This window comes from Vicugna pacos, chromosome 5, assembly GCF_048564905.1.
Source record: "Vicugna pacos chromosome 5, VicPac4, whole genome shotgun sequence".
NCBI lineage: Eukaryota > Metazoa > Chordata > Mammalia > Artiodactyla > Camelidae > Vicugna > Vicugna pacos.
Genome location: NC_132991.1, coordinates 37100411 through 37114048, shown reverse-complemented (window position 1 = coordinate 37114048; position 13638 = coordinate 37100411). Strand labels below are relative to the sequence as shown.

At 40.1% G+C, this 13638-nt stretch overlaps 1 protein-coding gene and 1 long non-coding RNA gene across 5 annotated transcripts in view; one reads left to right on the top strand and one right to left on the bottom strand.

The window, feature by feature from the left end:
* Positions 1-13638, bottom strand: part of GCA (grancalcin) — a 34341-nt gene that overhangs the window by 13574 nt on the left and 7129 nt on the right. For 2 of the 4 annotated variants that reach the window (XM_072961065.1, XM_015250566.3), the window contains exon 1: positions 3540-3728. In XM_072961065.1, the coding sequence (XP_072817166.1) occupies positions 3540-3566 (27 nt within the window). In that variant the 5' untranslated portion in view covers positions 3567-3728. Of the gene's footprint in view, positions 1-3539; positions 3729-6398; positions 6474-13638 lie in introns of those variants that run through there. The other 2 variants (XM_072961063.1, XM_072961064.1) reach the window with 2 other exon arrangements.
* LOC140696289 (uncharacterized) lies at positions 6578-7670 on the top strand. Its single transcript, XR_012072431.1, has 2 exons — positions 6578-6648; positions 7519-7670. It is a non-coding gene; the product is annotated as an uncharacterized lncRNA (long non-coding RNA).

The window sequence follows — 13638 nt, the reverse complement described above, 5'->3', positions numbered from 1 at the left end:
GCTCCAACATTAAAAGAAGTGTAAAAGAAAAAAGGAGTCTCTAGCTTTTAAGAATAAGGCATAATTTTAAAAGTGTGTACAATCATCACAGAAACAAAAAGTAAAAAATACAGGAAAATTTCACCTATGGTAAAAGTCAGAAGCAGTATACCTAAAGGCACATCCACAGAAGAGTGCTTGGTAGCTACAATGAAACTGTGAACTCATCACGGGAAACTGCACGGGGCTGAAACAGCCCCTCCACCAGAAAATACTTATTTTTTAAAGAGCAAGACACTACTGAACAGATCAACAAAGTGATAACTTCAGCAACAGGCCTCTTCAAAACTAATGAGAATGAGAATACCAACAACAAGGATACTGATGAGAATCATACGGAGCTAATATTTGCTGAAAGCTTTTTATATCGCTGGTGTTGTTCTAAGTATTCTCCACCATGCAATTTGATTTCCCAACAACCCTGCGAGGTATGAAAGTACTATGTTCTTTTTTCAGTTGAGGACGTGTAACTTCAAGAAGTTTCCTGAATTAGTTAAGGTTAAATAGCTAGTAAGAAGTAGACCATGAGTCAAATATAGATAATCTCCCTCCAAAGGCTACATACTGTTTGTCCCCTGCTATGGCTCTGGTTTCTGTCTTCTCTTCGCTTTGGAACTTGGTAAACATTTTTAACATCATCTCTTAGAGAGATATTTAACTCAGTATTTTTAATGAGTATGGAGGAAGCAGAAGTATCAGCATTGTTCATTACTCCATTTGCAACAAAAATCTTCCTGAACCTGCAAGTTTGAAGGATGAGCAGAGACTGACAGAAGGCAAAAAGAGAAACAAAATCCCAAGTATAAGGGAAGAAAAAGTAGAAGTCTTTTGTTGCAGTTTAAAAAGCTCCAGAGGGCACGTGGCGAGGGCAAAAGGTATGAGGAGCTCCAGGAAATGCGCTCAAGGAGGTGGTCAAAAACTAAATTATGAAGCAAAGAAGTACAAGAAAGGGAACGATAAACATTAAAACGATATAACACATTTTTTTAAAAGTGTTTGTAAGTTGCTTCTTTGAAAAGAAAAGAGACAGACCATCAAAAGGCAGGTCGGTTTCAGGCATAAAAAAGGAGAGTATATAACCACAAATAGAATTCAAATTTTAAAAATATACTAACAAATGCTTCTGAACATCTTTTTACCAACATATTTGAAAATGTAGATGAAACGGACCTCCTCAAATTATATAAATTACAAATATTGACTCAAGGAAAAAACACCTTATTTCTAATAAGGGCAGACTAGGATAATATGATCAACCTTAACAATAAAAATAATCAAAAGTTGCATAAAATACTATTTTTAAGTCACCTCATTGATAGGGGGAAACTTCCAGGCCCAATCTGGGGCAAGTCTAGACACAGAGGTAACAGATAAGCAGCTTTTGCTCTGAGGCAGAAACAAACACCGAGGCTTTGGTTCCAAGGCCTCTAAGGACATGGAGGGCAATCAGGGCCTAGGGCACATTAAAGAATTTAAGGCTTACTGGAGACCGTCGCCCCCTTAAGCTTCACATAAGGAGGAAAAACTGAAAAACTTTTTCTAAGAAGAGAAGCCAAACTATCAGCGTACTAGTGAAAAGCTAATGTTGAGGTGGTGCCAAAAAAACTGGCACAGACCCTCTACTGGAGCATCTCCACGTGCGCCTTGAGGATTCAACACACTTGTTTTCTAACTGAAGTCGGGCAAGCAGCATTATATGAAGAACCTGGCCTTAAGAATAACCTTCTATCTACCTTTCTTCCCTGACTTGCAGCATTAACTTCTCCAAAATCCAAAAATGTGAGGGTGTGGTGGTGGTCAGATTAAAGATGATTGCAAATTCTCTTCCACCTTTCCCTTGCAAATGCAGACTTCTCCACTCCCTTGAATCTGGGCTGGGCCTGTTTCAGCTTTGTCTGGTAGAATAAGGTAGAAACTGCATCACATCCATTCCAGGCTTAAGACTTTAAGAAGACCAGCAGTTTCAGTTTCTCTCTTAGAACATGGCCAACCTGAAGAAGCCCAAGACCCATGTAGAGGGGCCCACGTGGAGGAAAACTTTGGCCCCACACCTACGAGGTTAATCCCTAAAAATTCGTATTTCAACTTGTCTTCTTGATAGTTGCAAATGAGTCAAAACTGATGATCATTAGGTCATCACTGTCATTACCTGGTGATGTAACTAAAGAAAAGCTTGGATTTAAAAGTGTCAGCAATGTCATTTTCATATTGTTTTGCACATTTTTGAATCTTTAGTATTATCTTGGATCCTAAGTTTCTTCCCAGAAATTTTCAAACTATGTGTTCATTTTGTGAGGGTAACTTTAGTTAAACTAGATCATATAATCTGTAACTGCGGAGAACTTGCACATATAGGATGTGTAGTAAGTCACAACAGGCTGAAAGGAAACAACAGAGAGGCCAGTGCAGAGAACTCCACCCCTCAGGATACCACCTGTACCTTACGTCAGTGTTCTTCAAACATTCTACTTCTCTAGCTCTAAAAGAAAGTTGAAAACTTATATACCTTTCCCCACATTTTATGTTGACGAATGAAGTTCTTAACTTTAAATAGCTGTAATGAATGCAATGCCTAACATACTGTAAATCTTGACATTTACAAATAAAGTTTTACCTCACTCTTTGGAAAGTATCCTTTGCTATCTACATACCATAATGACCTGATACTTGCTCTTATCCATTTAAAAAAAAAGAGAGAGAGATGAAAAGGCTCTTCTAGAACATTTAGAAATTTTACCTTTTCCTTTTATTCTTGGAACTCACTTTTTTATTCTATTTCTTCCGTAAATATCTCACCCGTGTAAGTGTTCTATGCTTAAGATGTATTTTTACGCTTGAAAATACTGATTACACATTACTTACCTAAAATAAAAATATGTATATAAGTTTAAAGTTTAAATTTTGTTTTATTTCCTGTTACCGTAACAATTACAATCCCCAAAGGTGAAGCAGGATAAACAGCTATGTAAGGAAGAATAACTGTCTCCACCACCCTCTCACCTGCCAAAAAAAAGTCTAGGACAAATTGCCCTTGGTAGAATAGTAAACATTAGAAGATATTTAGCGTATCTAATTTATTCACAAGCAACATAAAGAACAGAAAAAAAGAAGTGGTCAAAAAATTCAGAAAGAAGATGTCTAGCAAAACTGGGGAAAAATGGGAGAGGAGGCTTGGAGGGAGGGTGGACCACAAAATATCACTAGAACAAGAAAAAGGATGCTTTGTTTCTTCATTCCAGGGAAGAAATTTCTAAAAAACCTCCACACCCTTGGCTCCACAAGGACTCGCCTAAGAGGCCCTCAGGGACCAGGACACCTGCAGCTTCCCGCTGGGCCCCGGCCTCGGCTTCCAGCACTGGGAGGAGTCCCGGCGCCGCCGAGTACCACAGGCGGCCGAAGAAAGCTAGGATCCACCGAGGGCGGACCCGCACGTCGGCACCGTCCGCGGGGGCGCCACACCCCGCGGGGGCGGCGGCCGCGGAGAAGCGGCCAGGACTCACCGCGCCTCCGTATCCCGGGTAGGCCATGACAGTCCGCGCGAGCGTCCGTCGTCACCCTTCGACTCGGCGTCCGCCCGGCTGGGAGAAAAGCGCAGGTGCAGGTGCAGGCGCAGGTGAGGCTGAAATACGCTCTTGATGCGCGGTTCCCTTCCCCGAGACCAATCCCCTCCCTCCCTGCCGGAGTCCAGCCCTGCCCTACTCGGTTCGGATTGGCTGAGTCCCGCCCCTCGGAGCCCACACTGCCGAAGCCCGCCCCTTCCCGGAGTCTAGCCCCACCCACCTCGTCTCTGATTGGCTTCACGCACCCAGCCTTTTCCTATTTCGTTCCTGTTGACTTGCTCGGGTCTCACGCTCCCTCCTTACTAAACCGCACCGAAGCCTTTACTGCAGAAACTACCACCCTCTGTGGAAAGGCTCTCTAGTCCGGTCTCCTTTCTCCTTAGAAACCCCAAACCAGCCAGTCCATAACTTCTTTTAACCTCTCCTCCACCGTTTTGAGGCCGGAGTACCAAATACATGTCTGTAAATCCCAAAACTTGTAGTTACTTAACATCTGTTTCTGTGTAGCATTGATATCACGTCATCAAAACTTTGAAATCTTGACCTCTACCCTAAAGGTAGTGCTCCTGAGCTAGAACCCTCTTGACACCACATTTTACCAAAAGGTCACCATACATAGTTCGTTTGGTAGATAAAAGGTGAATTAGAGTTGACAGATTTAGCAATAAAAATACAGGATGCCCAGTTACATTTTATTTTCAAATAAACAATTTTTTTAAAATGAGTATGTCCCAAACATTGCATGAGACATACACTTACACTAAAAATTTATTTGCTATTTATACACTGATAATATACAGGGCATCCTATGTATTATCTGGCAATCCTACAGATGACTGAACATTTGGGCAAACTCTTAAGTTGTGCCTCCTAATTACATCCACCGAGAGGAACAGCTTGGTTTTTAATCATTCCATGAAAAGTTAAATGCTCAATTTTTTTATTTATTAAGGAATAGTTATTGACATTTATGCTTTTCTCTGGAGCTCAAATGAATTTTGTAACTGCAGCTTGAAACGGACAAGACACACACAAGGACAAGGCAGCTGTAGGTTTAGTTTAAAAACAAACAAAAAGACCATGATGATATTATTTTGAGTTATCTCCGAAGAATAAGACAACTGCTAAAATGTTTCTTAAAAATAAGGATGTGGGAAAAAGACGTTAACTGTCTATTAGCAGAGGAAATCAACCTTGCAAAGCTGAGTAACTATTGCTCAGCTACACTACAGAGGAGGACCATGGTCAACCTTGTGAAACCTAATTTTCTCCGGAAGAGGCAGAGTAAGGAAGATTACTAAGGTACGAGCCACTCTTGAGAAAGTGTGGGTTAGTTCCTGTAACACAATAAGAAATACATTAGCCAATGAGGTTAAATTATTGGCATAAATAAACAAAGGAGGATGATAAAACCTACTTGATGAGAGGAAAGGACATTTGACTCTTTAAAGCATCAAGTGATAGATAAAGCATTACAAAGCAAAACAAGTCATTGCAAATTTTATTCTTATTGATCAACTACAGATTCAAAGAAATGCTCAGAAAGGATCAAGTGTTTTACATTTACAATATGAGTCTAAATCTCTGTTCAGAATTTTTGTGCATCTTCTTTTTGATACTAGCATTACTGATGTACTGCATTTGTGTATGATAGGAAAGTTTCAAGATATGGGTAGTATTTTCCCCAAGGGCAGACAGAAGGTCTGTTGCAGGATAAGATAATCTCTCCTTCCAGGGCAAAGTTTGGTTAGATTTGCAGTAGGGCTTTCCTAAACATAGCGTTCCTCCATTCTGATTCAGATCTGCTTCTGCATCATCCACTAAGCAGCTCGATCTCACTCTGTGGGACTTGAGAGCAAGAGGAATCTATGACAGCCTGAAGCTCATGCTGCCTGTTGTGCTGTGAGTAACAGAGTGCCTTCTGTCAACTGTGGCAGGCTACTTGTTAGCTTGCAAATAGGTTACATATCAGATCCTTTGACGTTCTTGGCAATGTGTCTCTCTCTTAGAGGAAGAACTAGCCAGGGAAATTCCTACTGAAGGGTAGCAGAATATGCCACCCCAAAATATGCCATTTGGTATAAAGATTATTTTGAACTGAAGGCAATTAAGAAGCAGATACAAGAAAAGCTCTCTACTCCCTTCCATTTGCCTAAAATCGAGACAAAAGTGCCCCTCCTTCCCTCTCTACCAGGAAGGAAAGAGATGAATACTCTGAGACTAGTTTAGACCCTTATCAATAAAGAAGGCAGGGACTTAAAACTTATAGTTGTTTATCCTACTTTTCCTGGTAACGTCTCCTTAGCTAGTTTCTCCGTATCTTTCCTTCTGTTCTCTTTATCTGAAGATGGTATTTAAGCTGAAGTTCTAAGTCACCTCTGAGAATTATTCACTTTTCTTTGGCTATCTCCTATGTATACCTAAGAGTACATGTTAAACCTCTGGGCTTTTTTTTTTTCTTGTTCATCTGGGTTGTTTGTTTGTTTGTTTGTTTGTTTTTATTATTATACGGATCTCAGCCAAGAACTCAGAAGGGTAAAGGGAAACTTATTTTATCTCCCATGACTACCTTATAAGATACAGAGAAGATTTTCAACAACACAGTCTACCTTATCTCTCTCTAAATTTAGTATTTCACATTATACATTTTCCAGTTTAGGAATTTAAAATTTCAGATGAACCAATAAAGAGGACTTTTTTTAAAGTAACTGTATGATCAGGCCACCCAAGATGGCTATTCTCTTGCTTTCTGTCTACCCCCTGCTTGATCAGTGCCTGCTTCACCTATGCTCTACTCACCTGCCCTTTTACATGCTTGCCTCAGGTCCCAGCTAAGGATTGTTACCCTTAGCCACCCTGATAGCTTATCAAAGGGGCAGTGAGGAAAATAGCCCTCGGCTGGTTGCCCTGGTAACCAATGAGCCACACTGATGTCAGTTCCCCTTATAACTGGTAACCTCCCCCTCCCTCCTAGGGAAGACTGCTGCCATGTCCTGCCCCTCCGTCCACTGCACGTGGTGGGGTCTCACTCCAGGACCTTGCTCCAGACGTAAGCTCCCCCTTTCCATTAAACCACTGATGTCTCTGTCCCTGACTCCAGACTCTTTCTTTGGTCTTAAAGCTGGGCAAGTACAGGGTTCGCAGGCCTAAGGGGTGCAGCCCGACAGTAATAGTAATGAAAATTTGCCTTCGTAATTCAGTTAATATTGTATGAATGAAACCATTTTATGAAAATGTAATGTATAGAAAATAAATACTTTTTTTTTAGAAAATGCTCCATTATTCTATAAAAATAGCTATTTTTAGAAGGAATACTATGTAACAGGCACTGTGCTGTGAGGTATTATTCCCAAGACAACCCCATCAGATATGTACTGTTATTCCCTCCAGTTTACAAATGCAAAAAAGTGAGGTGGAGAGTTGTCTGTCACTTCTCCAGGGTTGCATAGTTAGTAGCAAAGCTGAGATTAGAACCCAGGAAGTTTGGCTGTAGAATGTGGTCTCTTAATACACTTCCCCTCTCTCTCTGGCAACAAACATAGTATTTGAAAATATAATAAAAATGATTTACACTAGAAGAGGAGAGGGCTTAAAGAGCAGGGAAATGGCACACCCATAACTAGAGAAATTAACAAGAAAATGCATGGTTTTGACTAAGATCAGCCAATAATTACTCCTCTTCCACAGGATACATGCTGGAAACAGTGACCATAAAGTTTTCATGACTATGTCTACTTATAATATTTCTTCCAAATCTTGGTGGTCTTTGGTCTTATCGTAAGTTTAGATATTCAATTAACCAGCACATTTACTGGTACAATATAATCACTGAAATAACTATGGTTCCTTTCCCTATCTGTTGCCACCTCATTTTCTCTTTCCCTCTATATGAATTGTTTCTTCCTCCTTCTCTTTACAGGTGGAGAAACAGTTACGTGAAAGACAAGAGTAAGTATTTACTGCTCCTCAGCCAACTTCAGTTCCAGAACCAGAGCCTGCCCTTCTCTTAGAAATGATTTATATGCCAAATACTATAATGAGACCTACCATCTAATGAAAAACATTAATGGAGCTTATTTTATATCGCTAAGAAATTTCACATAAATAGCCTAATTCATTTAGTCAACAAATATTTACTGAACATCCATATTGTAATACAAATTTAGATGGAAAAACGGACATCAGTGGGGGTGGGAGGATGTATTCCCTGCCCTTGTGGAGCTTATATTCTAGCAGGAAGAACAGACAATAATAAGATAACCAGTAAGTAAATTACATAATATGTTAGAAGGTGATAAATACTGTGGAACAAAAGGAAAATGAAAGCAGAAGTACGGGAAGGGAGGTGACAGAGGAGGTCGCAGGATCCAGTGGGCCGCTCAAGGCAGCCTCCTTCCCCGCTGGCTGCCCCTCTGGCTCCCTCCACACCAGACTCACTGGCCTCCTTGCTGCTCTCTAAGCAGGTCAGCGGGCTTCTGCCTTAGGACTGTAGCTCTAGTTCTGCCTGGAATATTCTTCCTACAGAAATGTCATGTCTGACTTGCTCATGTCCTTTAAGCCTTTGCTCAAACCTCCCCTTCTTAAGGAGGCACCAGTTAGCAAACCCAGATGGGTTTCACACGGACTAGACCCCTCTTCCTGCTTTTTATAATTTTTCCACTTCCCTGATTCTGCAAAGCCCCCACTTACTCCCTCATTCTCCCTTTAAAACGCACAGTCACCTCTGTACAAATCAAAGTTCAGTTCAGTTTACATTGACTTCTTTTTCCTATTATTATTTTTCCTTATTATTAACAGTATATTACCCTATATATAAAATAGATAAACAACAAGGACCTACTGTTTAGGACAGGGAACTATATTCCTATAGTTCCTATAACGGAAAAGGAACCGAAAAGGAATATATATACAATATATACATATGTATAACTGAATCACTTTGCTGTACACCTGAAATTTGTAAATCAACTATACCTCAATAAAAATATTTAAAAAAAAGAAATGCAAGAGAAAGAAAAAGTTAAAATACATGACAAAAAAAGTTTATTACCAATATAAATCATCCTTATTACTTTAACTAGTGCCTAGCTTTGTGTATCTTTGCCAGTGATGGCAACTGGAGGAAGAGCATTTGGGATGGCCAGTTCAAAAGTCAGCATTGGACATGCTCGATGTGAAACGCCTATGAGACTAAATGACGACGTCAGGTAGGCTGTTGATCTAAAAGGCTGGGTGGAGTGAACAGCTTAACTAGTGTGGGTGCCTTTCAACCACCAGCATCTGCATCTTAGTGAACCCTGCTATTCTCCGCCTGATACACATGCACTAACTGCTGAGCAACAGGGGGGGTGTTCCTCCACAATGGCTCTAGAATGAAAATTAATTGCTGTCGGTGGTAATGAATGAAAGTGAGAGGGGTAATGAAAGTGAGAAATTAATCCCTCTCTGTTACTGTTGTCCATAAGAATGAATGAATAATAGAAATAGCTTATGACCTGGTGGATTAAAGATGGAGCTTATTAGACATGCAAAATGATCCTGGGAACCTGTATATTCACATAGTTTGAGAAATTATGCACACACAATGTCTTAGCTGGTGCTGCCATAACAGAATACCACAGACTGGATGGCTTCAACAATTGGAGCTTATTTCTCACAGTTCTGGAGACTGAAAATCCAAGATCAAGGTGCAGTAGGGTTGGGATCCGGTGAGAACTGTCTCCTTGAGTGACAGATGGCTGCCTTCTCTCTGTGTCTACACATGGCCTTTCCTTGGAGGGAGGCAGAGGAAGCAAGTTCTCTGCTGTTTCTTACAAGGGCACTCATCCCATCATGAGGGGCACACCTTCATAACCTCATCTAAACCTTACTACCATCCAATGGCCCCATCTCCAAATACCACCACACTAGGAGTTAAGCTTCAACAAATGGATTTTAGGGGAACAGGGTTCAGTCTATAACACACAAGATCTGAATGGTGAGGAAGAGAGGACACTTAGTCCTAAGTGTCTGTATAATTCACTGTGGATCCACCCTAGAATTTATTTCACACTAAAACATATTCACATAGATTTTATGCCATTGCTTTAATTGATATACATGCGATAATTGTAATACTTTCTCCAGAAGTTATTCATTGTGTTTTTAAAATGGAATAATGAAGATTCTATATGTGTTATTTGTAAAAGCCGTAAAAACATGACAGTATAAAATGAAGCTATCCAGTAATACTCTCATTTAAAATCTAAAACTGTTTCTTTCATCAGCTGCCTAAGGGTTCTGCCCACTAGTGAGGAAAGAGAGGTATAATAAGCTTCCAGATACCATTTACCATTTATTACTGAGACCAGCTACTTGACAAAGTGAGCTTATTCAGCCAGGCTTTCAACAACACAGTTTTCTATTTCTAATTCTGGTAATATTAAGTACTCTTTTGGCAGAAACTCCAAGGCAATTTAATAAACAGTAATGCATATATGTGTCAACAGTGCTCTTTAGAAAGGTAAGGAATGGATGAACATATACATCCTCACTTGGATTGTTAAACCCTATTAAGCAACTTAGATTCAATTCAAACTTCTTTAGAAACGCTCTATATATAATGTTGACCACAATGTGTGTCCACAACTAATGCTCAATAAAAGCAGCAACACTAAGATTAATAGCCTCAGTAACGTAATCTGTGACTCGGGAAATACTGGAAAAACACCTACATTAAAACTTAAATCCAGGTTTCATGCTTGTAAATATCAGACTCCATATTAATATGAGATCATACACTCATAAAACTGAACTTCTAGAAAGCTGTAAGTGAAATAACGTTGACTGAGTATTTTTTGCTGGTGCTTATCCCTTTAGTAACTTGATTACGTATAATGTGAGTGTGAATTACCTACCAAAGACTAAAACAGTTTAATCAAAAATATAAAAGTGGTCCAGTTCTTAAATAGATTATGGACTGGCCATCTCATTTGCACACTAATCCTCAAGTGTTTTGTGCATGTGTGAAGCTAAGACCGCCCCTATCCCCATCAATGTCAAACTATTGGTGGAAATAAGACCTGGTTATAAGAATGAAAAAAATTACAGTCTATTTATTTATATAGCACATGATGCTTTTTCACAGCTATTTAGCAGATCACTACATTTGATATTCACAACAATCTTGTGAAATAAGTAGCACCAATTACACTTTAAGAGGAACCTGAGATAGTAATAAGGTACATTGTGAATGTAGGCACAGATCAAAACAGTGCAAAACACTTTTAAAACAAAACATGACCTGATTGATTTTCATGTTTGTAAAATGGCAATCCACAGTGTTCCTGTAGTTTTGAATGACTAAGTGAATTAATGAAGTTCCATGCTTAAAGCTTTCTAAGGTGCTTAAAAGCTAAGAATTAAGCTATAAAGCACTTTATTGTTTGAGTTATCCCAAATCAGAAATTGAAGTTAAAAAAAAAAAAGAAAAGAGTTTAGTACTGTTCTTGTAAGGTCCCAGAGGATAGGAATTAGGGCTTATATTAACATAGATGAGGACCCAGGATCAGTGATGGTGCTAGAATCAACCCGGGGGGATATAAGGAGCCCAGTTAATGCACCATCCAGGATCTGCTCAACTGAGCCTACCTCAAACACGTGCTTTTATCCATAAAACTCAGCTGCTGGCACATCTACCAAAAAAGCGGATGACACACTCAAACACGGTAATTGAGGGGACTGTAATAAAGTCACTATTTACAAAGGTGTTGACATAGTTAAGAGGCACCAATAAGGGATGGCAGATCACCTTAGTGCAAGCAACAGTAAGGATCCATTATCACCCTTAGGCTGAGGGGCAAGGGAAGGAAGCAGCCACCGAAACCTGGTGAGAGTAACCGTATGGAGAGGGTCACCACAAACACAACCTTCAGCAGAGGGACGCATGAGCTGGATGGAAGGGAGCAGCCTCACTCTCTTCCCTGCCTCCAGTCTCTGCCATTGCTTTGGCCAATCCCAGTCTGAAGCCAGAGGAAAAGGGAGCTCATGAAAGCAATCTGTAAAGGTCAGCCTCCTAGGGAACAATTCAATGGGTGGAGCAGGGATCTTTAGAGGCAAGTGGAAAAGATCAAACATGGTGAAGAAAAGTAAATTCCATGCCTTACACTTATAATTCTGCCAAAATTTAATGACTCTTTGATTAGAGACTCAATTTATGTAATTTTTCTGTTTTGCAAAAATCCAGATAAACTGCCTAAGGTTAAGTACTTATAGAAAAATTATGTTGAAAGGTGAATCTCTCTGGAATTAAATTCAAATGCTTGATTGAGCAGCTAGGCTATGTAGACTAGAGAGGGAGAATGAGAGAACCCAGGTTTTTATTCAGCCACCATGATTCCAGTACAGACTTGAGCCACCCATTACAAGACGCGCTATGGCAACCAGCCCAGAATCAAGGGGGAGGGGGAGGAGAAAGGAGGATGTAACCTAGCAACAGAATCTTTAGGCCACAGTGTGCTCATAAATTGTCAAAATGGCAGTTAGTGATATCAGAAAACATAATTAAATGAAGAGACAGTACCAAAAAAGGATGAGTGGGGATATAGAGAGCAAATATCTAGGTATATGGGTAAGAAAGAGAAAATATTTATTGAAATTAAAATTCCTGTGTAACACTTCTTTACTGTATATTATTTTAAATAAATGTACACATGGAGTAAAAACTGTTCAGAAGGAAACACAATTGATTTCCATTGGAAAAGCATGTGGCTGAAATAGAGCTTTTTAAGTATAAATTTGAAAAATTAAATGATTGTGATCCCAACCTTGAAGTGTTAACTCAGCAAACATGTATCTTCAGGCTTATTGACTCTATCATTTAGATCAGTTTTGGTATTTCCTCCTGATTGACATTTGAGAAACGTTCCTGTAGAAAATTACCTATGAGCTAGCCATATCATGCAGATAATAAATTAACACCAATATCAGAGTTAGGACTATTTCCCTTTATTAACCCTACTAATTGCGTTCATTCACCCACACTCTCTGATTTCAGCAGAGTATGTTAATTGGTGTACTAACTACATTTTCCCATTTTCTGTATTTTGATGTTCTTGGATCAAGGGGCCTCACTGACTGAGGAAAGACTGCCCCTCCCAGGACTAGCCAATTCTTAGAGGTAGCGAAAGACTCACCAGGGAGCGTGCCTTTCAATGCAAGGAGCCAGTCCAGAGCCCAAACTCAACTTCTGGCTCTTACACGCCACAGGGCAGTATTTCTCTGCACAAATCTCCCCAGGGCCACAGACTAGGCAACAAGGGACAGCCTCTACACCCAGAGCCTATGGAAATTATTCAGTCTAGCCAGTTCTAACCCCACTCACCTTGCCTTGCTTGGCCTTTCCCACAGAAACCAAAATAAAGCCCAAGCGTTCCCCTTTCTCATCCTACCTCCTACTTGACCCTGGTTCTTCCCCCATGTGACCCTGCACAGGCCGGTATGCCCTCTCCTTTTGGAAACTGCAACAAGCTGTTTTTTCCCAATGGCAATCATCTCCTGATCTGCTGTCCTCATTGTAATGGAATAATAATAATAAAACCTAGGTTTTAAAACAATTGTTCTAGTTATTACTGCCTATTTTAACTCTTGAAGGAAACGTTCACTAAATATTTTAGAGATTGATTATTGACTTCTACAAGTCTCTGTCCTTTGCAAAATGAGGAAATTCCCTACCAGCAGATCAATCAGTCCTCTTTCTGTCGTTCTGTTTTTATAAAACATAACACTTAGAGTTTATACTAAATTATGTTCCCATTGGGAAATATAGATGATCTCCCTTTTCTGCTATCTGCCAAAAAAATCTGTAACTGCACCTAGTTACAATTTTATTTGAGACCAGCGAAGTCAGTTCTGACACAGTGAAGATTGGACAGTAAGAACCCCACAAGGTGGCGGTAGAGGCAACGGCATCAGCGGCCAGAGGCAGTGCAGAGGCGCCCGAGGAAGGCGGCAAGGGGAGGCTGCCCCGCTGAGTCCCCTTCTGAGAATGGCCTGGATACGG